This window comes from Ctenopharyngodon idella, chromosome 5, assembly GCF_019924925.1.
Source record: "Ctenopharyngodon idella isolate HZGC_01 chromosome 5, HZGC01, whole genome shotgun sequence".
In the NCBI taxonomy this organism is placed as follows: domain Eukaryota; kingdom Metazoa; phylum Chordata; class Actinopteri; order Cypriniformes; family Xenocyprididae; genus Ctenopharyngodon; species Ctenopharyngodon idella.
Genome location: NC_067224.1, coordinates 42,474,611 through 42,497,960, shown reverse-complemented (window position 1 = coordinate 42,497,960; position 23,350 = coordinate 42,474,611). Strand labels below are relative to the sequence as shown.

Here is a 23,350-nt window from a genome sequence, read left to right as displayed (position 1 = left end):
AAATAATGAAAATGAAGGACTGAAGCTATTAAACTTCAAAATTAAATGACTTAAATATGGGTCTGTTCCTCACTCAAAGCATCATAAAATTTAATCTTAATCAAGACACCAAAACTAAAGAACAAACAAAAATAAAATAAAGTAAAATGTAACAAAAACGTATACATTACTTTGGCCACAGGGATGTCATTGCTGCTGCTGCTGGTGCTGAGTTCTCCTGTGCTGGGGTTGATGGGACGTCCAGCTGGGGTCAGACGCCCGGGGCTGGACGGACCGCCGGGCTGAATGCTCTGGAGACGCGTCTGCAGCTCTCGGACCTACAGGGACGGAAGGAGACGTTAAACATGTCGAACTCTGTTTCCTCCTTAAGATCTTCAATCTGTGTTCAGAGAGCAGCTCTTGAGCTAAATCTAGACGTTGAGGTTTGTTCAGCGTCTGTATTCATGCGGCTTCATTCCAATCTATATTAGAGGCAGCAGAAGCCACGATGATCACAGATCTCTCATCCAGTACATGAAGAAACACCACAGACACACACACACACTGCTGCGCTGGGTCAACGAGTGCATAGAGAGTGAGTCTGGATCAGGAATGATCCTCTTCTGAATTACAGGGAAATATCTGTGACCTGGAGTTGATTTTCAAGGACATTTCTGTTTCTAGAAAACAGTGTAAATGACTGCGGGCAGCCTTCAGGACACCAGTACCAGAGCAGGCATCAGTGCGTGTGAGTGAGTGTGTGTGTGTGTGTGTGAGAGAGTTTAATGTTGGCAGTGATTGTGAATTTTCAAGGCAAATAAAGCTCCTCCTGCAGTATAAAGGCTGCCAAAGGACAAATAAAGGACTGAATCTCAAACTAACACACCAAAACAACACTCTGCGTCTGAGCTTCATCACTGTGAACGGCTCTGGAGCTCTTATTATCATTACATAAACACACGTTTAACTGAATCAGACCTCATGGAAAATGCGTGCAGACTTATTTCACCATGTTCAGAAACACCCTCTCTCTAAATAACAGATGCAGTAACACACTGAAGAGTCTCGACGGTCTCAGCATCTCTGCAATAAACCCGATCGCATCAGAAACAGCGAGCGATGCATCGGACCAATCACACGAGCACGGGACAGATTTCATTAAGGGTAACCGAAGGCCGTGTGCCGTCTGAATGTGACCCGGCTGTTTCTATAAAAGCCTTTGGCCTTTTTCACTCTGTGCATCTCGGGGCTAATCATGTTAGTGTGCTAACCGGCTTCAGACTGGCAGATTCGATTACGGACTGCGTCTAAAAGCAGCAGACTAATCGATCCAAACAGATTTTTGCTGTGTGCTTTTTCCGAGAGCGATCCGAAAGGCCGGATTCTTATTTAAGCTCAGATAGATTCATCACGATCCAGACCTGAAGCACAGCTATATTTAAACGAACACGCCACAGCCGTTTGAGTCAAGACATGCCGACGAGACCGTAATTACTGGTCTGGGTTTGTGGTGCTGGTTTGTTTGATTACAGCCGCTGTGTGTGTGTGTGTTTGAATGTGTGTGTGTCGAAAGCCAGCAGAATTGTGTGCTGCTTTAATGCTGCCGTCATCCATCTAAGTCAGAGACGAACGCGTTACACACTCACTGCTGTCCATTACAGACCGCGAGGACTGACAGCATTGACCCGCTGAGTTAAATATTGATATTTTCTCTCTTTGTTAAGAGCTGATGGGCTCGCGGCACGAGAGGATGTTTTTAGTTCAACCACTTCTGCGCTTCTCAGCTGGTTTAGCTTCATGAAAACCCAACAGAGTACAAGAATCGTTACCAAGATGTCCTTAAAATCAAACACTGAACTGTAATAGAGTTACTGTGAACTGAACGGATCCAACAACACGAAACGAGCAGCGTTTTCTTCATCAACACTACAAATTAATTCATACATTCAGCATTACTGTATGCGTTCAGTAAATCTCATTCTCAATGATGACTATGATTAGATTCTCATTACTGTAATACAGTAATTTATAGTAAAAAATATTTTAAAATTAGCATAAAGACAAAAAATAACATAATATACAGTAATTTATATTATAATTTATAGTAAATCATGGTAAAAAATGTGTATTGAAAGAAAAAATACTAACACAATGTACAGTGGGATATAATAAATTATATTATAATTTATAGTAAAAATTATTTTTAATTAGCATAAAAACATCAATATACTAACACAATGTACAGTAATTTAAACTAAATTAAAGTTTAATTTATAGTAAAAAATATTTGTTTAAAATGTGCATAAAAAGAACAAAATACTAGCAGTGTACAGTGATTTACTGTATAGTAAATTATATTATAATTTATAGCAAATTATGGTAAAAGACATTCTAAAAATGTGCATAAAAAATTCTAACAATGTGCAGTAATTAATAGTAAATGATATTATCTATAGCAAATGATGGTAAAAAATATTTTTAAAATGTGCAGAAAAAGAACAAAATATTAACACAATGTACAGTAAGTTAAAATAAATTATAATATAATTTATAGTAAAAATTATTTTTTTTAAAAATTGGCATAAAATGTTAAAAAATGCTAACACAATGTACAGTAATTTAAAGTAAATTAAAGTATAATTTATAGCAAAAATTATTAATGTATATTAATTTATAGTAAATTATAATAAAATATATATAGTAAATTATGGTAAAATAAAATTTTAAAAAAATTGCCTAAAATAGAGCAAAATACTAACACAATATGCAGTACTTTATAGTAAATTATAACATAATTTATAGCGAATTATGGTAAAATTTATTTCAAAATGTGCATTAAAAATTACAAAATACTAACATGTGCAGTAATTTATAATAAATTATATTATAATTTACAGTAAATGATGGTAAAAAAAGATTTAAAAATGTGCATGAAAAGAAAAAAACAATCAATATAAAAAGTAATTATAGTAAATTATATTATAATTTATAGTAAACTACAGTAAATTATATATATATATATATATATATATATATATATATATATATATATTTTTTTTTTTTTTTTTTTTTAAATTAGCATAAAAAGAACAGCAAAACACTATCACAACATACACATATTTTACAGTAATGAGATTCTGGGGGCAAAAATGTTCTTCATCAACTGCGAAACGAGTAAAAATCTGTACAATAAACATTCAAAAAATTAATTTCAACCATGAATCTTTAACTGGGAAACTGACCGGGAATGTCTGGGATTAAATCAAATCCAGAGTTTCCCAATGGATCATTCTACAAATAAATAAATAATAAATAAACATATAATTTTGAGCACATTTCCATCAGCCGGTGTGTGAAAGTGAACACCTGAGTGTCATTAACATCCGTCCAGAACAAAAACAGGAGCATCTGCGGCCCAGGAAGACCAGCAGCGTCTCCCACAAGACTGAAATGAGTTTCTCCTCTCGCAGGAAGAGACGGAATTAGACCGTCCGACTTTCTGGGATGAGAAAGACCTGCAACACTGAACATACAAGATACTTCCACTAATATATATATATATATATATATTTATATATATACCCCTAAATTCTCAGTACTGTATGTGTCCAGATGTTTTACTTTTGAGCTGGTGTGTCACTCACGCGTCTGCGCAGACGGTCCCGCTCCTCTCGGATGGCGTTCATGGTGGCTTTGGTGCGGTTGAGATCTTCCTCTTTACTGCACAGCATCGCCGTCAGGCTCTCGTTCTCCTCCCGCAGGCCGGCCAGCTCCTTCTCCCAGCGCACACGCTCCTCACACAGACTGGGGTAGAAATCGCGGCCCAGAGCTCCCTCGATCTCCTCCACCGTCTGCAAACATGACAGTCATCGAGTATTATGGCAAAAAAACATTTTCACCAGGAATAAAATGTTCATTAAAAGTCTTCAGAATATAGATATGAATAAAACTGTAAAGTTTGGTGTGTGTAAAACTGTGGAGATTTCAGACTTTACAGATGTGGATTGAGATTGAAATCTACAGATGCAAATAGATGAAGTGAAATTAAATATGGTTTTGAATGTTTTCTTTCCTCTAGGTCTCTGAAAGAAGACGTGTATCAATAAATACAGAAAACTTATAAGATCATTATAACACATCTCTCTCAGACAGCATTGAGATCAAAATGCAAAGCAAATTGAAACTTCTCCTGAAAAGTCTCATGTTTCTCCTGAGAGAAAACGCAGCGCTGCACAGTGTGCTCGTACAGTCAGCGGGAGACCGTATTCTGAGCGCTCCAGTAAACAGGATTACGCAGCAGTGCCATGAAATGAAGCGCCTCAGATGAAGCGTGTCACAGTAATGTGGCATCAGGAGCGCTGGAGGCCTGAGACGACCACTTTGGAGGTAAAACAGCCCAGAATGCTCTTCTAACACTGAGTCAGCAGCAAAACATCAGAGAACGAGACTTTACTGACATGACTCACACTCTACACCCTGTGTTTAATTATTGATCATACGAGCATTGAGAGTCATTCAGCTCCACAGTCTCAGACTTTTGACTATCAACATCAAATATTGTAAAGCAAGTATTGGAAAAACAAACTCTTGAACTCTTTTTGAACTACTAAAATGACAGAAACCATTTCTGGATTTTTAGTTTGGCTCGCGTCCCATTCAATTACATGGAGAGGGCGGGGTTTATGACCACCAGGGGGCGATCACGATCACTTTTCAGGACATGTGTGGCACACTTGGTTTTTCTAAAACGTGTCTTACCTTAATGGCCAGATCACAGTGTTCACTGGCGGTGGTCAGCTGCTCGATGTGTCTGTCCACCTCCGCCACAGACAGGCTGCAGGTGCTCTTCTTACGGCCGCACAGGACGCTCTCCAGTCCCGTCAAAACCCGCTGCAGCTCCGAGTTCAGGTCACTGCAGTTATCTGTGGAAACAGACGCCGTACATTTAGTGTCCTCGGAGACCATTATTGGGCCTTTCTCTGCTTTTATAACAAATCCAACACATGAGACTGCACTCGCATCCTAGTTCAGTTGAGTCATTTATTTATAAAGCACAACAAATGCTGAACAATAACAGGGATGTGAATAAAGCCTTCCTGTAGATCAAACAGTAGATCATGGTGCTTGCAACGGCAAGGTCATGGGTTCGATTCCCAGGGAAAGCAAGAGCTGATGAAATGTAAACCTTGAATGCAATGTAAGTCACTTTGGATAAACGCATCTGCAAAATACACGTAAATGTACACGTAATGTAAAGCAAAATTAAACACTACTATACGAAAGCATTTAATATAACACTTTACAGTAAGTTTCCATTAGTCAGTTAACTACATTAGTTAACATGAGCTAACAATAAAAAAAATACTTCTAAAGCATTTATTAATCTTATTATAGACATTTATATGTATGAACACATAAACAACTGACTTTGATTGCATTTTTTGCCACTTAATATCAAAATTTTGACATTTGGCCGATAGCTTATAATCAACGACCTATTTTTCTACGGTGGTTTCATCTCGATCGGACTAACGGTTTCGAAGATATTTGCGAATGTTGTTTAAATGCTAAATCACAATGTTGCACAACCCATAAGGCGAAACCTAGCATGTTTGGTATCGTCGGACTCAGCAAGGATTCAGGAATCCTGTGAAAATAAGTCAACCACATCCAAAGTTGTAAGCAAATCATGTAAATCATTTGGTTCGAAACTTCTCAGACTCCTTCAGGCCATTGTGCCGATGACCCTTACAGAGTTCCGTAATTATACGTTAATGCGTTCATAAAATACAGCATTTTAATACAAAATTCAAAATGGCCGACGCCCCAAAATGGCTGATATGGAAAAATTGGATATGATTCGACTCAGCATGATGCCCCGAATCTAACGACCACTTTTATGATTTTTGGACAAACTGTTCATAAGTTTTAAGCAAAAATAGCAATTTTTGTATCTCCGGACCAGTAAGTGGCGCTGCGCCGAAACGCAGTATATAACCTCAGGTCATGCTAGTGATGACATGTACCAAGTTTGGACTGAATACGATAAAGCGTTAAGGAGATAGAGCCTTACATCTATTTTCGCAAGCGCTACGTAAAATTCGTTCGCACGTTTTTCAAAAAATGATTTGACAAATCAACTTGAATCCACAACTTTTTGTCAGCATGATCTGAAGATGATCTGGTTCAATTTATGTGAAAATGAGAGCAACGGCCTATGAGGAGTTCGAAAAAGTAGTTTTTTTTGGAAAATTCAAAATGGCGGGCAAATTTTCATGACGGAAAATGAATTTTTGTTTCTAGCCCTTACGGTTCAAAAGTTATTAACATATATATAAGTGCAAGTTTGGACAGTTGGTGGCGCTACAGGGATTGAGTTAGAGACTGTCGCGTGCATACAAGTCTTCTTCCTAGGGATGCTGGACTTCGGGAACAATGTTTAAAATTTATGTTTAATTCTGTTCCTGACAATTATAATGCTAATTTAGCTGTCTTTGCTGCACATTTTACAGAAGACAGCTTCCAGAATCTACACGAGTTCAGAGCTGGATTTGCACAAAGGCTGTTACTGAAAGATGAAGCAGTTCCCACTTTAAAAGCTGAAGCTGCTGTTTATGGGCCCTGTAAGTATGTTTTATTTTTTATAAAGTTATAGACGTAAACAAAGACCAATGCGGTTTGGCTTCGCTAGCCAGTTAGCTAAATTCTATTTCATATTTCTCCAACAAACGCCTACAAACACCAACAAACTTCTATGTAATCACACCAGCGAACTTCTGTTGGTGTTTCTGTTATCAGTGTACAGCACTGTTTCATTACGGCTTTTATGTTGTGTTTACCCACATGCTCCTTCATGTTATAAATTAAACAATACCTTTACAAAAATGCTACTACTCAGTCATGTATTCAGCTACAGTAAAGCTTTAATCAAAAATACTTAACATTCATAAATGTCCATTAAAAGCCGTGCTTGCAGAGGTTCTGCTTGACCCTCTTCATCATTACTACTATCTGGGTCTGATTTGGGCTCAAATTAATACGGCAATATTGACGCCATTATCCACCGAAGCAAAGACTTTAATCGAAGTACATGCGACGTAATGGTAAGGGGCGTGGCGTTTCCGGACAACGTGAATTGTGACAACGTATTCCGGACAGCAAATCACAATACACAGGGCCAGCTAACCAATCTCAGTCCATTGCGTATTTCTGAGGGAGGGGCTTCATAGAACCAGTAACTCAACAGAGCGTTTTTAGGAAAAGGGAAACAGTAGTGTAGAATAAAGGTAAATATATGAAAAATATGGCTTTATTAAGCATTAAGACATGTTAAACTGCGCCCCATAAACACAATCAAGCCTAGAGAAAAACCAGTGAACCACCCCTTTAAATCACACACACAATCACTACAATGTCTCAACTTTTTCACTTGATAGCAATGAGACGAAATGGAAAACAAATTGAGACTTTTGCTGATTCTCGTGTGTTTGTCCTGAGAAAAAGAGCCCAGTAATCTCATGTGTCTCTTCTAGAGTTTCAGAGAGATCTCAACAACGTCCGTAAATAAAAGTCTTAATGTGAACTCAAACATTTCTCCTCAAAGTATCTGAGCTGATCCACATTTTTATTGTATAGCTTTATATACACTTACTGGACAACTACTGACTCATTTTAAATTAAATGAACCATACCTGAGAACTCCATGAAGTCAGACTACAACCAGCAACAACATTTTCCAAACCTGCTCATCCAACAACAACAACAACAAGCAAATGAAATGGAAAAACCGGAGTAAATCAAGACTCATATGAATCAATACGACCGCTGACATGAGCAGATCATTGATCCAGAGCTGTATTAATATTCCCGACTGCATGGCAGGGAATGTGCCGTCATACATCAGCAATGAAACACAGAAGCGCTCGTGGGAAAAACACTGGATGAACACAGAACCGCTCACATCGAGCCAAGACATTCATCACTTTAATGGCATAATTCTGAAGTTTAGCTTTGAGTGAAGTAAATAACACACAGTCTGAACTCATGAGAACTGCTTAGTTAAAATAAAACTCATAAAAGTGGGACCAACTCCATATTAATGTCTATGTATTTAGAAAGCAGGTGTTCCAATATATCTGTCCACAGCGATTACTAATACTCTAGTAGTGTAAAGCTCTTTAATCATGCCAATAAAGCCAGAATTTGAATCTGTTGTCATTTACTTTCACAGTCGGGAGTGATGCATGCTGGGAATGTTCTGACAATACACTGGTAATGAAAACGCCATTAGACGGCGTGATTCAGAGACGCTGAAGGGACAATGACAGCATCCTGACTGCTGAGGGCTCTAAAAGCTTTTGTGTCGAGCGTATCGGCTTGATCAAGTGGAAAAACAAAAGAAACCAGACTGAAGACGACAATCACGTCCGTCTGTCTTTCAGCTGCGGCGAACGCCATCACTCCCGTTATAAACCGAGACTGAAGCACTATGGGAAAACAAATCAATGTGAAGACGTACAGGTTAATGTGAGACACGGTCTTTTCTCTTTCAGCAAAAACCTTTGTTTGCTCTCTATTGAGTTCCACTGCTGTCTAGGAGAAACAGTTGAGATCTCATTCATGTCTACTGCATGTGGAAACACAGAACTGCTGAACTAGGCCAATATTTCCCATGAGTCCGCAGTGATAAACACAGAGACGTGACCTCCAGAACCAATGGCAAATCTTTCAAAGGCAATGTGTGAAGATACAAGTGTCATTAGGGTGAATCAAACAACATTTCACCTCAATTTAAAGTCAAATTATTAAAAATTATAAATTGCACAACGACAATAAAGCCTGTTTTAACACCAATTTGTCATGAATAGGCCAATATTTAAAAAAAAGAAGAAAAAAAAGGCTTAATTCTCAATAATTATGTTGGCTTGAAAAATAATGCTAAATCATGTGTTAAAACGTGAGTTAGACATGCTAACAACATGTTCAAATGCAGGCAATGTGTTAAGACATGCTAAGAACATGCCAAATCATGCTTTCAACATGTTAAAACATATTAGCAACATGTTAAAACATGGTAGCAACATGTTAACAGTTAGGTAATTCATGCTAACAACATGTTAAAAATGCTTGCAGCATGTTAATTCATGTTAACAATGTTTTAAAGATGTTAGCAATGTTCTAATTCATGCTAGCAACGTGCTAAAATTTGCTAACAACATGCTAATTTAAGGTACCAATGGGATAAAACATGTTATCAAAGTGCTAAAACATGTTATATGTCAAGTCATACTAGATATGTGTTAAATCATACTAGCAACATGCTAAGTCATGTTAGCAGTGTGCTAAAAGTGTATAAGTGAATTTGGGATGCAACTATTGTGTTAAACATACTAGCAGAATGCTAAAACATACTAGCAATATGTTAAAACATGCTAACAACATGTTAAAACATAGTAGCAATGTGTTAAAACATGTTATCAAAGTGCTAAAACATGTTAGCAATGTACTAAGATATGCTACCAACATGTTAAAACATATTAGCAACATGTTAAAACAGTAGAAGTGTTAAAACATGTTAGCAATGTACTAAGATATGCTACCAACATGTTAAAACATACTAACAATGTGTTAAAACATGCTATCAAAGTGCTAAAACATGTCAACAACATGCTAAGTCATAGGCTACTAACATGTTAGCAGCATGTTAAACCATACTAGCAGAATGCTAAAACATACTAGCAATGTGCTAAAACATGCTAGCAACATGTTAAAACAGTAGTAAAGTGCTAAAACATGTTAGCAATGTACTAAGATATGCTACCAATATGTTAAAACATATTAGCAATGTGTTAAACGTTATCAAAGTGCTAAAATATGTCAGTAACATGCTAAATGATACTAGCTGTTAAACATATTAGTAACATGTTAAATCATACTATCAGTGTGTTAACCATACTAGCAGAATGCTAAAACATACTAGCAATGTGCTAAAACATGCTAGCAACATGTTAAAATAGTAGCAAAGTGCTAAAACATGTTAGCAATGTACAGATATGCTACCAACATGTTAAAACATACTAGCAACATGTTAAAACAGTAGCAAAGTGCTAAAACATGTTAAAATGTACTAAGATATGCTAGCAAAATGTTAAAACATACTAGCAATGTGTTAAACGTTATCAAAGTGCTAAAATATGTCAGCAACATGCTAAGTGATACTAGCTATGTTGAAACATATTAGTAACATGTTAAATCATGCTATCAGTGTGTTAAACATACTAGCAGAATGTTAAAACATACTAACAATGTGTTAAAACATGCTAGCAACATATTAGCAATTTGGCAAGACATTCTAGTAAAATGCTAAATATGCTTGTAACATGCTAATTCATGTTAGCAATGTACTAAAACATGCTAACAAAAAGCTAATTAATGACAGACACATGTTAAGACATGTAACAACGTGATAAAACATGCTAGGAAGCTTTCAAAACTTTCAGACAAGGCTTTGTCAAGCCAACATAAAAGTTTGTCCCGACGCACTTTACTTTTCTGTTAAAATAAATGTTAATTTGTTTGATGTTGGGATGTAATATAGACATGTTCTTGACAGGCTCCTCATAAATCATGTTAAAGATTTCAGGAAGGTTTTCTTCCAATCTGAGATTGGATTTGGAAATGTAACAATCCATCAGATTTTTGGGGATTGTTTCACAGTTTCGTTCCTCACCCATGTCCGCAGTGACCAGTGTGGACTGGTTTTCAGGCAGTGAGATGGACGCCTGGTCGGGGTCCTGATCGACGCTCCGGTCGTCGTCGTTGACTTCCTGCTGGCTGTGACTGAGATCGGAGCGAAGCTCGGAAAACTCATCCTCCTCCCTGAGAGACACAGAGATGTTATGAAGAATCGGTGCAGATGTTCTGTTGATATTGTTATTGAGATAATAAAAAGGTACAAAATCACTAATTTCCCCTTCAATATTGCAAACAACTCAAGCTTAAGTGCATCAAATTACTGAGTTATGATTCAGGGATGAATATGAAAGTCAACAGAGGCCTGGAGTCATTCAGCATATTCTAATTTCCCTAACGAGGATGCAAACGTCCTCACTTGCTGCATACATATGAGGCGTCTCTAATTAAACACTAGAGTTGATCTCATTTACATGCAGCTGAACGCAAACAGGACACACGGTCACCGCTTCAGCACATCTCTGATCAGAACTCAATATTAATGAGCTGTTTGAAGAATCAAGAACGAGAATAAGTGATCATTGAGACACTTATCTCCTGTTGGGTTTCAAAGCCAAATGACGAGACGCACTTGAGCAACATTTATCTAGACGGAGGATTCAGATTTAAAGGACCATTGAAACCGCTCATATCTGTCGTCGAGTAGAAAAAACCACCTATAAATCACAGTAAGAGGGCTTTAAACGGAGAGTTCCCCGTGTTCAGTGAAGAGACATGGACAGAAGCTCCGTCCCAAACCGCAGTGAGCTGCCTACATAGACAGCACGTTCAGCCATCACGTCCAGGCCATATTACAGGCCAAAATTAATAATATTTTGCATAAAGAAAATTTAACAACTACCTTTTCCTCCCATTTCCATGACATTATTTTAGATTTGCTTTATGACACTAATTACATCATATCATATTACATTTAGTATTTTACATTTGCATTATGATGACATTTTCATAACACTAATTTTACATTTACATTATTTTACAATTGCATTATATTATTTTTATTACATTATTATTTTACATTTACATGTATTTTCTTACATTTGAATTATGACTTATGACATCATTGTTTTACATTTATTATTATTTTATATTTATATTTATTTTACATTTACACTATTATGACTGTAATTACATTATTATTTTACATTTACATGTTTTATCTTACATTGAATTATGACACTATTTTATGACATCACTGTTTTACATTTACATTTATTATTATGACATTATTATTTTACATTTATTACTTTACCTTTGCATTGTATTATTTTTATTATATTATTATTTTACATTTACATGTTTTATCTTACATTTGAATTATTATGACTATTTTATGACATTATTATGACATTATTTTATATTTATTATTTTACATTACTGTAATAGAACTAATTATAAACATTAACATTATGAGTTTCTGTAAAGCTGTGCATTGTGAAAAGTGCTAAATTTGACTTGAATTGAAAATGTGGAGGTTCCTGCGCAGACAGTGAGGCAGAGAGATGCAGATGAAGTGCGGCCCGGTCAGGTGCTGCAGCGCTGCGGATCTGAAGGGTAAAACTCTCCCAGGGGTCTTCAGCAGACAGGACCACCGCAGGCGCTGCGCCCCAGACTGACCTCAGACAGCTGCACACACACACACACACACTGTATGCGTGCACGCTCATGTTCGTCTACTCTGAATCTCTTTGGATTAAAGCATCTGCTAAATGTGTAAATGTGAATGTGTGGTCCAAATACAACTGTTCTGAGCGTTTCTGTGCAATGCACGGTGTATTTTTATGAACGTGTGTGTGTTGATCAAGTTTCCACAAGCAGAACTGAATATGCTCTGTTTTAATAATCAGTATTTATTACAATCAGAAACTCTGCTCAAGTCGAATTCAGCTGTTTAGCGATTTTCACAATACACAAAGTTACAGAAAACCATACTGTTTGTGTCTATAATGCTTCGAAGGTTTACTACAGAACAAGTTTTAGGACTGGGTGATATTATGATATATAATGATGATACAAATTTACATCTAGATATATGGTATTTATTGTGTTGTCTAGCATATATATCAGTGCTGCAGTGACTCGAACACGACTGAGCGATCAAGACAATTAAGAGACTGAAATATTAGTCAGTTTTGTTCAATTACGAGATTTAAATGTCGGTCGGTTTTGTTCAATTGCGAGATTAAATGTTGGTCGGTTTTGTTCAAATGTCAGTTGGTTTTGTTCTATTACGAGATTAAATGTTGGTCGGTTTTGTTCAATTACGAGATTAAATGTTGGTCGGTTTTGTTCAATTACGAGATTAAATGTCGGTCGGTTTTGTTCTATTACGAGATTAAACGTTGGTCGGTTTTGTTCAAATATCGGTCGGTTTTGTTCAATTACGAGATTAAATGTTGGTCGGTTTTGTTCAATTACGAGATTAAATGTTGGTCGGTTTTGTTCAATTACGAGATTAAATGTCGGTCGGTTTTGTTCAATTACGAGATTAAATGTTGGTCGGTTTTGTTCAATTACGAGATTAAATGTTGGTCGGTTTTGTTCAATTACGAGATTAAATGTCGGTCGGTTTTGTTCTATTACGAGATTAAACGTTGGTCGGTTTTGTTCAAATATCGGTCGGTTTTGTTCAATTACGAGATTAAATGTTGGTCGGTTTTGTTCAAATGTCAGTTGGTTTTGTTCAATTACGAGATTAAATGTCGGTCGGTTTTGTTCTATTACGAGATTAAATGTTGGTCGGTTTTGTTCAATTACGAGATTAAATGTTGGTCGGTTTTGTTCAAATGTCGGTCGGTTTTGTTCAATTATGAGATTAAATGTTGGTCGGTTTTGTTCAATTACGGAATTTAATGTTGGTCGGTTTTGTTCTATTACGAGATTTAAATGTCGGTCGGTTTTGTTCTATTACGAGATTAAATGTTGGTCGGTTTTGTTCAATTGCGAGATTAAATGTTGGTCGGTTTTGTTCTATTACGAGATTAAACGTTGGTCGGTTTTGTTCAAATGTCGGTCGGTTTTGTTCAATTACGAGATTAAATGTTGGTCGGTTTTGTTCTATTACGAGATTTAAATGTCGGTCGGTTTTGTTCTATTACGAGATTAAATGTCGGTCGGTTTTGTTCAATTACGAGATTAAATGTCGGTCGGTTTTGTTCTATTACGAGATTTAAATGTCGGTCGGTTTTGTTCTATTATGAGATTAAATGTTGGTCGGTTTTGTTCAAATGTCGGTCGGTTTTGTTCTATTACGAGATTAAACGTTGGTTGGTTTTGTTCAAATGTCGGTCGGTTTTGTTCAATTACAAGATTAAATGTTGGTCGGTTTTGTTCAAATGTTGGTCGGTTTTGTTCAATTGCGAGATTAAATGTTGGTCGGTTTTGTTCTATTACGAGTTTTGCTCTGAAATTCTGAAAAAGGACACATGCCTGAGCATTTGTTTGTTTGAAAATCATAGATTTTGCTCATAGCGTCCACCTCTAACTAGTTTACACAGGCAGCTGTTCTGAAGTGAACACATCCTGCTGTAATGTGTGTGTGATTGAGACCTGATGGTGGAGCCCTGCAGCAGGTCTATCTTCTTGTTGAGTTCAGCGATGATGCTGTGCAGCTCTGTGATTCGCTCCTCGTAGCGCAGCGTCGTTCTCTCCTGAACCTCCTCATGTTCCCGCAGCAGATGAGACTGCTCACACTACACACACACACACACACACACACACACACACACACACACACACAGCGTGACAGAGATTAATAACACAAAGTTACTCTGAGGAAAACTGCAAGGTGTGACAAACAAACACGACGCATGCTGTGCACACACACACACACACACACAGATAAACATACACGCACACACACAGTGAGAGATTCAACTCTCTATGAGACATGCAGAACACCTGCGGAAATACACACACACAGACATTACATTATTTTAGTGAGCTCATCTCATAGACTTCCATTGTTTTTCTATCAGGTTAATGATATTTTCTATCCCAAACCAACCCAGTGCACACAGTCAAACATCATCTGGACCATTTATAAGCCTTTTTAAATAGCGATAAGACATCAAACGTCCTCACGAGTCACTTGTCATGATATTTCAATACATTATTAAGGATATTTGACCCACATGAGCATAAACAAACCTCTACACACACACACACACACTCATGGACCTGCAGCATGGGGAAAAACAGAGAACATTCCCACGATCCACCAATTACAGACTAAACAATGTCAAAATCAATCTATAAATCTACAAGAAACTTGTAATATGAGATGGGGAAAGATTGTTTTTACTAGTTTCAGACTCATAATTACAGTAATCCAGAATAATATTGTAAAAAAAATAAATCTTAATATTAGAGATGCATTATATATGGGCCACCATATCGATATCGACCGATATATGTTCATTTTTAATGTCATTGTTATCGGGCTGATAAGAAAATTTGGCCGATATATTAAAGCTGATAAATAATGGATTATATCCTTCAGCTGAAACACTTCATATAAAAATTTGCATTCAGATTTATCAGCCAATATATCGACTTTCAAATATAAAGAATTATCAGTTATTGGTATTGGCCAAAATGTTCATATTGGTTCATCCCTACTTAATACAGCTTAAAACAAGTGAACATAAATAAACATAAATAAATTGTGTTTAAAATTATTGTAAATGTTACATTTTATTTACTGGTATTTTACATTACTTATTTTCCAAAAAATATGGTAATCATTCATAATGCCCATTTTACAGAAATAGTGTTTCAAGAATAAAATATTAGTAGAAAGATATTGGTAATTCTCATGTTGTTCTTCACTAATCTCATAGTTTTGAATGAAATACATCACATCCAGTCTGGCCACAAAAGTTCAAATATTTCAATGCATCCGAAGCTCAAATCGTATCCGACAATTCCAGCAAATCCATTGGAAATGAATGACTTCCGGTCTGTCGTTTGTCTGAGAAACCATCAGTAAAAGCAGCGCTCAACTCAATACTATTGAACTGACATGGAAGTAAACGTCTCGTCGAGACTAAACATGTTTAAAGTGAGTCCATCAAACGGATTGATCCAGAATAAATGAATCTGAGTTTAACCGGTTGTTTGAGGATCCAAAGCCGAAAGTACAAACACTTGGATTTAACGTCGGGGGAATCAGATCCCATCTTCTTGCCGAGCGAGTGTTACGCGCCCTTCCTGGAATGATCTTAGAGGAATGGCATGTTTTCCTGGCTGGAGTTAAAGACTGTGTGTGAAAACAAAACAAGGTCAATCACTCAGTCCAAACGAGGACAGACAATAACCCGTTAAACACACACTCCACCTCTAACCACAGCAACAATTACCACACAATGAGTCTATTCATGAACCACAGACGCAACAGGAACACACACACACACACACACCACTCACACATTACATACATATAAATAAATAAATTAATAAATGTATTTTTATATTTATTAGTTGTGACACTGAAGACTGGAGTAATGATGCTGAAAATTCAGAGGAATAAATTACACTTTACTATATATTCACATAGAAAACAGCTGATTTACACTGTAATAATACTTCACAATTTTTACTGTATTTTTGATCAAATATGATGAGCAGAAGAGACACATTAAAAATCTTACCGACCCCAAACTTTTGTGTATATATACATATTCCTATGCAGACAGTCACTAGTTTTTGGAACAGAACTAGACAAAAGGCCGAGAACCGAGACGCCAAACGTAACTGAAGATCACAATGTGACTATCAGCTCGACTGCATGTGTTTTCACTTTTCGGTTTGGTTTTTTCATGAAGCGGATGTGTCATGAATAATCGGCACACCGTTGATTCGCTGCTCTGATTTTTGGACGTTGGCTGACGTTTATGGCTGCGTTTCAACAGTAATTCTCGCTGGCAACAATAAAAGCTTTGTTTCAAGAGAGGATTCGGAACTACTTGATGAAAAGTGTTGCTTTATGGGAAAAACACACACAAGAGCGCATTGAACACAAAGAGAATGGACCCTCTTAACAGCACTCACTGAAACAGGCTGCAGGTCAAAGGGCAGGACACCTTCATGCTCTCAGGGTCGAGGTCAAAGGTCAAGACTGAGGCATGTGCCTGAGGCCGTCTCGCCCCTTCATGGCATCTTTCAGGGTCGTTCCTCTCAAACAGAAGAAAGTGGAGCGCAGTCACAATCTTTTAACCTCTCACGATCCTTTATGAACTCTACACGCCCTCTTTCCAAAACCCCGCCCTCACAAGATGATTGACAGGCAGAGACCATTTCTGATTGGCACAAAAAGTGTGGGCTGCTTTCCTGCCAATTTTTTTCTTTTCTAAGCCTCAGGCTGCCACAGAGATGGCTGTAATTTCCTATTTCACTGATATCTGTCAGACAGCAGTGACATTTCATGCTTATATCATCTTTAACACGGACTCTTTTCATTATCGCCACTCGAGCAGGTCTGATGAAATGTGTCTGCTTCAACATTCATGTGACGACGCTCACGGCAACATGAACCGCGACAGATGGAGGCTGTCTCACTGCCGGGCATGAGAGGAGATCAGCTGAAAGAGCCGCATCACAAGTGTCCAGATGTGCTTTACATGCATGTACACCAGACAAATTAGCTGTCAAGATTGCAAATTACATCTATGTGTCACAATAAACGCCTGTTCAACCAATTAGAAACATAACAGATGTATTATTGAATATGTACTAGTCAAGCTGTTGATATCTAAGTGTAATGTGGTGGAATTGAGGGTCTTGTAAAACATAAAAATTGAACGATGCATCAATATAATAAAACGGGTAATCTACTCTGAAACTGCAGTTTGACAAGCTACAAACAACTCATAAGTTAAAGTAGTTAAGAAACAGTCAAGCCTCCCTTTCTGAAAAAGTACTACAAGTTAGTATCAACAAGCTATATTGTTTTCTTTTCGATTGACAGAATGCTTCGCCAAAGCAATGACGCAAAATACAATGTTAGTGATCTTTTAGGATTGTTATAAAACTGTGGGGGGACTGATTAAACTGGGGTCATCATAAAATTAGAAAGACATTTGTATAGAGTGCAATAAAGCAGGACAATTAATCAATGTGTGCTTGAAGTCTTCGACGCAGACAGCGTTTTAATATTTGGCTTGCATAAATTACATACAAAAGTGTAGCCTCATGCACAACTGAGTTCTTTATAACACAGTGCTTCTTCACAGTATTCAAACACACTATAAGACATTTAAAAATTAAACTTCATTTCTAATGTATCAGATCTGTGTTTTCATTAGACGTGCCTTCAAGTAAAAATACATCACTGCAGATAAAGAGCTGCTAGACACAATTAATGATTAATATCAGCTGTTGGAAAAGTGTTAATTGGGGTCTCAACACTAGGGCGCTAACCAGAGACGAGTGATTAATTAGTAAACAAAACCACACAGACGTGACAGTAACGAAGGGAAACTGTGAGACGCTGATGTGATGTAAACAGATGACATTTACACGCTCTGACCGTGATCACAGCGACCACACGGATGACAGGAATCTAGTTCAAGTATTCTTTCAATACAAAATATAAGTCAAAGTATGCTTGATTCATTCAAGCATACTGTATTTTTTTTAAATATATGTTACAATATTAGAGTCAGTCGCAACTTTCATCTCATGCCAACTTTAGATAACAAAAGAAAAAAATGAAGTGCAAGACGTTTAGGAACTGATTTCATGGTGAAAAAAGGATATTACATGGCAGAATCAGGGATAATATAGTTAACTAAAACCATAAATAAATAAAATAAGGTTAACAGATTGAAAATATTTTAAAAAACATTATTTCAGATAGTTGTCAAAGAAACATTTCTCATTTTCATTTAGTTTAACTTTATGTACAAAAAAAACCTAAAACTAAAAAAAAAGAAATAATTAAAACTATAGACATTTGAAAAAACGAATAAAAATGAGACAACAATAAATTATTATAAAAATTAAAAATGAGAAAATATAAAAATAAAAACTAATTTAAACTATTAATAAATACTAAAATACTCAATGATACGAAAATTACACTGAACAAAATATTCACTAAAAAAAAAAGTCTAACCAGTAATTTGGTTTATTAATTAACATTATCCAATAATCGACATGGCTTAAATCAATGATTCCCAAACGTTTTTGTCAGCCCAAAGCCTTTGACCTAAAATATTATTTATATATGCCCTGGATTTTAAGTTAACATTGAAAAAAATTTCACAACACATTCACATTTTGTCGATTAATGGTCACTTGATAAAATACTTCAGATTTTTAGCAAGTGTTTAATAATGACTAGCTATTTAAATGACAAAGTTTATTTTTATGATTGTATTAATTGTTAGTTTTTCATGAACTCACAAACCCCAGTTTGTGGCTAAAATGATGTCACCAAAAAAACCAAAAAAAAAAAACCCAAAAGAGTCATTTTAGAGCAAGTAATTTGATTTTCATTAAAGTGCCCTATTATGATATTTTAAAGGTTGCCAATGTTGTTTTAGAGTCTCCTACAATAGTTTTCCACGCATCAAATGTCAAAAAACACTAATTTTCTTATAATATCCACTGCAGCATCAGCTCTTTTCTCAGTGTCTGAAACACTTCGATCAAAGATTCTCTAAACCCCGCCATTTTTTGAGAGCTGCTCTGCTCTGATTGGTCAGAAACCAAACGCTCATTATCATATCTGAATCTCAGCTCTTGATTCACAGTGATACGAACAGTAACGATGGCGTCGGTTTTACCGTATCAATCTCATCAAAGTGGATTTGCAGAAAACAGCGTCTTCTCGACATGAACAACACGAACCAAACTCTTCCAGTCTCAGATACAACTACAGTGATTGAGGGCGGGGCAAAGAGACGCTGTTCACCGGCAGCCAATGGGCTGGCATTATGCAAATTAGTTACAAACCTACGCAGGTTCAGCAGGAACAGCATTAGGAAAGTAAGTTGGGTCAGTTGTGTTTTATGGATGGTTATTCGTATTCATTGAGAAGGATGCGTGGAGTGGACAGTGGATGCAATACAGAAATGGTGTGTGTGAGTGAGTATGTGTACTGACCTGTGCTTTGGCCAGTCTCTTTTCCAGCGCTTCTCTCTCTCTCTCAGTCTGCAGCAGCCGCTGGTTCAGCTCCACCACGTCACCCTTCAGAGACGCCAGCGCAGCCAGATGAAGCTGCACACACACAAACATTACAAAACACATGACATTCACGCAGAATCACACCACAGGTGGAGTTAAAGCTCACGTTTAGTTTGTTTCTCTGCTTTAACCTGGACTGTGGATGACCCTTATTAGTGTTGTGGAACAAAAGAACAGCATTTATTTAAATAGAAATCCTTTGTAACATTTCTTTACTGTCACTTCTGATTAACTTAATGCATCTTTGCTGAATAAAAACATTAATTTCTTTCAAAAACAAAAAATCTTACTAACTCCAAACTTTTAAACAATAGTGAATGTAGAATGAAATGCTGATATGACTTGTCATCATCATTATTTAAACAGAACTGAGACAAAAGTATCATTCATTTCTTTATGTGTAAGAGGTTTTTGCAGTGGAAAACTAAACATCATGAAATCAAGCTCCATTTGAATTCAGCAGTGGATCTGTGATGTCTACTCAAATCTGTTTCACATCTCAGAGGAGAGAAAGAAACAAAAATCACACGGTTCTTTCTTTCCTTCAGCTGAACAAAAGTGAAGCTCGGAAAGAAGCAAGAGCAGATCCTGAGAGTTCATGAGAACCTGCCAAACACACACACACACACACACACACACACACACACACACACAAAACACACTTTCACACACCATCGGCGTCTGGCATGAGAACACTGCATTCAGTGTGTGTGTGTGTGTGTGTGTTACATAGTGAAAGTGTTCAGTTCAGGGTAAAACTGTTTATTTAGGACTATATATTTTCCAACATATTATAAAATTATGATCATCCTAATAACAACAAACTCACTGCCAAAAATAACTTAGCAAGACTGTTCAACTAGTATGCTAATTATTAATTTCATATATGAGTATTAAATGTGTTTTCTAATGTTGCTTTTACAGCAAAAAATCATCAGAAAGAAACTGATGATGAAAATCACAACCAATCAGAATAGCTTGTGGGCGGAGTCTCTCTGAAAGCACACTGCACTCGCAACCAAATCAACCCAATCAGAAGAGCGTGTGGGCGGAGTCTCTCTGAAAGCGCACTGCACTCGCAACCAAATCAACCCAATCAGAAGAGCGTGTGGGCGGAGTCTCTCTGCAAGCGCGCTGCACTCGCAACCAAATCAACCCAATCAGAAGAGCGTGTGGGCGGAGTCTCTTTACAAGCGCACTGCACTCGCAACCAAATCGATCCAATCAGAAGAGCGTGTGGGCGGAGTCTCTCTACAAGCGCGCTGCACTCGCAACCAAATCAATCCAATCAGAAGAGCATGTGGGCGGAGTCTCTCTGCAAGCGCGCTGCACTCGCAACCAAATCAACCCAATCAGAAGAGCGTGTGGGCGGAGTCTCTTTACAAGCGCACTGCACTCGCAACCAAATCGATCCAATCAGAAGAGCGTGTGGGCGGAGTCTCTCTGCAAGCGCGCTGCACTTGCAACCAAATCAATCCAATCAGAAGAGCGTGTGGGCGGAGTCTCTTTACAAGCGCACTGCACTCGCAACCAAATCAACCCAATCAGAAGAGCGTGTGGGCGGAGTCTCTCTGCAAGCGCGCTGCACTTGCAACCAAATCAATCCAATCAGAAGAGCATGTGGGCGGAGTCTCTTTACAAGCGCACTGCACTCGCAATCAAATCGATTCAATCAGAAGAGCGTGTGGGCGGAGTCTCTCTACAAGCGCGCTGCACTCGCAACCAAATCGATCCAATCAGAAGAGCGTGTGGGCGGAGTCTCTCTACAAGCGCGCTGCACTCGCAACCAAATCAAATCAATCCAATCAGAAGAGCGTGTGGGCGGAGTCTCTTTACAAGCGCACTGCACTCGCAACCAAATCGATCCAATCAGAAGAGCGTGTGGGCGGAGTCTCTCTACAAGCGCGCTGCACTCGCAACCAAATCAACCCAATCAGAAGAGCGTGTGGGCGGAGTCTCTCTACAAGCGCGCTGCACTCGCAACCAAATCAATCCAATCAGAAGAGCGTGTGGGCGGAGTCTCTCTACAAGCGCACTGCACTCGCAACCAAATCAAATCAATCCAATCAGAAGAGCGTGTGGGCGGAGTCTCTTTACAAGCGCACTGCACTCGCAACCAAATCGATCCAATCAGAAGAGCGTGTGGGCGGAGTCTCTCTACAAGCGCGCTGCACTCGCAACCAAATCAACCCAATCAGAAGAGCGTGTGGGCGGAGTCTCTCTGCAAGCGCGCTGCACTTGCAACCAAATCAATCCAATCAGAAGAGCATGTGGGCGGAGTCTCTTTACAAGCGCACTGCACTCGCAACCAAATCAATCCAATCAGAAGAGCGTGTGGGCGGAGTCTCTCTACAAGCGCACTGCACTCGCAACCAAATCAAATCAATCCAATCAGAAGAGCGTGTGGGCGGAGTCTCTTTACAAGCGCACTGCACTCGCAACCAAATCGATCCAATCAGAAGAGCGTGTGGGCGGAGTCTCTCTACAAACGCGCTGCACTCGCAACCAAATCAACCCAATCAGAAGAGCGTGTGGGCGGAGTCTCTCTGCAAGCGCGCTGCACTTGCAACCAAATCAATCCAATCAGAAGAGCATGTGGGCGGAGTCTCTTTACAAGCGCACTGCACTCGCAACCAAATCGATCCAATCAGAAGAGCGTGTGGGCGGAGTCTCTCTACAAGCGCGCTGCACTCGCAACCAAATCAACCCAATCAGAAGAGCGTGTGGGCGGAGTCTCTCTACAAGCGCGCTGCACTCGCAACCAAATCAACCCAATCAGAAGAGCGTGTGGGCGGAGTCTCTCTGCAAGCGCGCTGCACTTGCAACCAAATCAATCCAATCAGAAGAGCATGTGGGCGGAGTCTCTTTACAAGCGCACTGCACTCGCAACCAAATCGATCCAATCAGAAGAGCGTGTGGGCAGAGTCTCTCTACAAGCGCGCTGCACTCGCAACCAAATCAACCCAATCAGAAGAGCGTGTGGGCGGAGTCTCTCTACAAGCGCGCTGCACTCGCAACCAAATCAATCCAATCAGAAGAGCGTGTGGGCGGAGTCTCTCTACAAGCGCACTGCACTCGCAACCAAATCAAATCAATCCAATCAGAAGAGCGTGTGGGCAGAGTCTCTCTACAAGCGCGCTGCACTCGCAACCAAATCAATCCAATCAGAAGAGCGTGTGGGCGGAGTCTCTCTACAAGCGCGCTGCACTCGCAACCAAATCAATCCAATCAGAAGAGCGTGTGGGCGGAGTCTCTCTGAAAGCGCACTGCACTCGCAACCAAATCGATCCAATCAGAAGAGCGTGTGGGCGGAGTCTCTCTACAAGCGCGCTGCACTCGCAACCAAATCAAATCAATCCAATCAGAAGAGCGTGTGGGCAGAGTCTCTCTACAAGCGCGCTGCACTCGCAACCAAATCAACCCAATCAGA

At 38.5% G+C, this 23,350-nt stretch overlaps 1 protein-coding gene across 5 annotated transcripts in view; it reads right to left on the bottom strand.

Annotated features, from left to right (window-relative positions):
* Positions 1–23,350, bottom strand: part of LOC127512727 (colorectal mutant cancer protein) — an 83,695-nt gene that overhangs the window by 24,376 nt on the left and 35,969 nt on the right. For all 5 annotated transcript variants that reach the window (XM_051893930.1, XM_051893931.1, XM_051893932.1 and 2 more), the window contains 6 exons: positions 19,840–19,953; positions 14,281–14,423; positions 10,709–10,857; positions 4,738–4,901; positions 3,624–3,830; positions 171–317 (listed from right to left, as the gene is read on the bottom strand). In XM_051893930.1, the coding sequence (XP_051749890.1) occupies positions 171–317; positions 3,624–3,830; positions 4,738–4,901; positions 10,709–10,857; positions 14,281–14,423; positions 19,840–19,953 (924 nt within the window). The remainder of the gene's footprint in view (positions 1–170; positions 318–3,623; positions 3,831–4,737; positions 4,902–10,708; positions 10,858–14,280; positions 14,424–19,839; positions 19,954–23,350) is intronic.